We start from the raw sequence: 3,582 nt of genomic DNA, 5'->3' as shown, positions 1-3,582 counted from the left end.
CAGATTGGAGCCTGGTGTAGCCATCTGGTTCACCAGTCCTCAGTCAAATCGTCCAACCCATGCTAGCATGGAAAGCGGATGTTAAACGATGATGATGATGATGAGATATTGTCGGTGTCAAAATTACTAGAGCATTGTTTCATTCTTTACATTCTGCATTCAAATCTTCGATCAGCTTATCTTCCTTCCTTCAAGGTTCAATTTAATTGGTAATATAACCGGAGCTGGAGTCCTTAAAGTAGTCTGATATTGTCTTCAACTTTGTCCTGGTATTTCCTGCAATGATACTAGTGCAAAGTTGTATTGGCCTGTGTCGTTCTCTTGGGTAACATTGGTAAAATGAAGAGGAGAGACTTGCTGCATAGTCAGCTCCTGGTTTTACATACAACCTTATGCTGGTCTGCATCTGGGAGAGGACACTGCAATGTTACCTCGCCATGATCTACCAACATAGACTGAAGCAAAACTTGCCAAGTGTAGATCCCTACTCTCGTGTGACTAGTAATAGTAGTATGGGGACAAATGCTATAACAGCATGTTGCTGCATCCACCATTTGTTGGTGATTCCCTACTAATCCTGGCAGATGACACCTTTGCATCACTCAGGCAACAATCCTGTTTTGGGTAATAGTTACTGGTGATGGTTTTACAAGGCTGGAGTGCAAATCCTACCTCAACCTCTTTTAGTTGCCTTTTATGGCAAGCAGAATAAATGTTGGGCCTATTCTTTGGCATGCTGGCCCCCACACAGACATGGGTACTGAAATAATATATATTTGTGTGTGTGTGTGTGTGCAGAGAGTGGTGACTGTGTGCGACAGTTCAGTTTCAGACAATGTATCTGAAGTATTAATAGTTCATACAACGCTTCATCATTGCTGTAACAAGTACATAGTCAAGACATGTAACCATTAACAGTCCAGTCCATCTGGCTGTATATAGGCTCCATAGTCTGATATATTTCACTGCTGAGAGATTTATGTCTTGGAGAAGGAACTGGATGTGTGATTTGCTTGTTAGCAAGAGGTGATATGTGGATGTTAAAAAAGTGGACAAAATTATGTTAGTAAGTGTAGAGGGTGTTGGTATGCTGTGAACTCATGTCAACATCCAACAAAGCCTGGTCTAAATACAACAGAGGACTTGGATACAGACATCAATACATAAAGATGTAGTATTAAACCATGTAATGTCTCTATTTATTTAAGAATTATACAGCAGGATTCTATCATGTTGAAGTCTGAAAGGAAAAGTGTTGCATTCAGTTGGTAGAGAGTGTCCTATGGATACCTTTCCCGCAGTATCTGTTTAACTTGTATCGTAACTTGTCATGTGCCATACTCTTCCAGAGCCTCAGCAACCACATTATTACATTGCAGTTGAGTGGAAGTAGCTGTCTTGGAGGAATGGGACTCTGTAATATCAGATTTTAACCCTTTAGCATTTAAACTGACCATATCTGGCCAAAATATTCCATCTGTTTTATGTGCAAACCAGCCCAATCTGGCCTCTCATACCTACCTTACAATGTCATTATAAAAATAAACCATCACATCATCAAACTTTCAAAGTTAGGAGATAATGCATAGTGAATTCAAACAGAGTAATTTGAATGCTAAAAGGTTTAAGATATTTTGTTTATAGATAAGATGACAACAGTCCAAAATGAATGGTGATTCACTGTGCTGCAAGTATGTCTAGTTATTCTTGCATGGACAAATCTAATGACACATCAATGCTGATGTTGAGTGTATGTGTTTATTCTGACATGGTTGTGGGGTTAGAAAGTTTGTTTTACACATCGTACTCTGGGATTTGATCCCACTGGCTGCATATTCAGTAAATGTCTTTGAGTTATTCAAAGCCTTTTGAAAGAAATTTGGTAAATGGAACCTGTAGATGTTGGGCAGAGGGAGTGTTCTGGTTCTTGTGTATTAGACTTGACCTGTGTCCTGTTTAATGCCACCACCTGACCTTGGATGCTTGTAGCAGAGTCCACTCTTGCAAGTATTCTGATCATGTTTTATGGGTGTGGAAGCACATGGCTTAGTGGTTAGTGGGGTTGTGCTCATGATCATTAGATTTTGGTTTTGATTCTTGGACTGGGTGATGCTTTGTGTTCTTGTGCAAAGCACTTCATTTCATATTGGCCCAGTCCATTCAACTGTTTAAAATGAGTAAACTTGTGATGGACTGACGTCCCATTCAGGGAGGAATATACATGCCAGAGAAACCAGGAAACCAGCCCTCTGATCCTCTAGTTGTAATGTAGACTAACCACTCATAGGTGTTGCTCTACCTCCTCTGAATAATCTGTTTGAAAATTAAAAAATATAATGATGATAAGGAGCAGTATCAGACTAAGTACCATCTGTATTCGTTTAATTGTTTTTTGTCCACTTCCTTTCCAGATCCCAAAGTAATAATCCCAAATATGATAATAAATCAGTGTGGAGTGGTGAAGCAACAAAAAACATCAGCTATGGCTATGAGGAGAATACAGTGACGATCACAGTGTCAGATGAAACGAACCAGCGAGACAACAAACCTGTGAAAGAGCAGCCGGTCTGGATGAAAGAGAGTACAATTGAGAAGCCAACAGCTGTTGTTAGCAAGGTAAGAGTTGGGGAGGTCTTCTCATCTTCAACTTCTGTGTATAGAAGCATTTATTGTGTGCTGGAACAATTGTTTCTACAACTGGCTTCATGCTCTTCCTCTTGTTAGACTTGTAATCTTTTGGCGAGCAGGCAGAAACGATAGCACGCCTGGTGAAATGCTTAGCGTATTTCGTCTGCCGTTATGTTCTGAGTTCAAATTCCGCCGAGGTCGACTTTGCCTTTCATCCTTTCGGGGTCGATTAAATAAGTACCAGTTATGCACTGGGGTCGATATAACCGACTTAATCCGTTTGTATGTCCTTGTTTGTCCCCTCTGTGTGTAGCCCCCTTGTGGGCAGTAAAGAAATAAGACTTGTAATCTTTTGAGTAACAAAAGATGCAGCAGTAGTTGAAATATTTGATTTTCATTTGTCTGTTGATAAAACACATAGCCACTTGGTGCTGAGTGACTGCCGCTGATGTGAAGCCTGATCTTTGGATGTTGGGTCCCGCAGAAGCAATCATAAGTGATTGAGACTTTTGGCGATTTGCTGTGCTTGAGAAGACTCATCAAGCCAAGTGAAATCATAGTCATGACTGGTAAAAACACTCATGCCGATGACGCATAAAGGCACCTTTGCCGATGACATATAGCGGCACCCATGCTGGGGACACATAAAGGCACCTATGCCGATGACACATAGCGGCACCCATGCTGGTGACACATAAAGGCACCTATGCCGGTGACAAGTAAAGCACCCGTGCTGGTGGCATGTAAAAGGCTCTCACTCCACTCTTGGAGAGGTTGATATTAGGAAGGGGATCCAGCCATAGAAACCAAGCCAAATTCGAACTGGAACCTGGTACAGCTCTCCAGCTTACCAGTTCCAGTCAAACCGTCTAACCCATGCCAGCATGGAAAGCAGATGCTAAATGATGATGATGATGATATATATATATATATATATATATATATATATATATA

The 3,582-nt window shown here is 40.9% G+C and overlaps 1 protein-coding gene across 1 annotated transcript in view; it reads left to right on the top strand.

The window, feature by feature from the left end:
* LOC106883880 (general transcription factor IIE subunit 1) overlaps positions 1–3,582 on the top strand; it is a 48,879-nt gene that overhangs the window by 7,095 nt on the left and 38,202 nt on the right. The window contains exon 3 of the mRNA XM_014935021.2: positions 2,412–2,616. Coding sequence (XP_014790507.1) covers positions 2,412–2,616 — 205 coding nt within the window. The remainder of the gene's footprint in view (positions 1–2,411; positions 2,617–3,582) is intronic.

The sequence above is a fragment of the Octopus bimaculoides genome, chromosome 2 (assembly GCF_001194135.2).
Source record: "Octopus bimaculoides isolate UCB-OBI-ISO-001 chromosome 2, ASM119413v2, whole genome shotgun sequence".
Taxonomy (NCBI): Eukaryota; Metazoa; Mollusca; class Cephalopoda; order Octopoda; family Octopodidae; genus Octopus; species Octopus bimaculoides.
The sequence above is the reverse complement of the archived record's forward strand: the minus strand, read 5'-3'. Positions and strand labels throughout refer to the sequence as shown.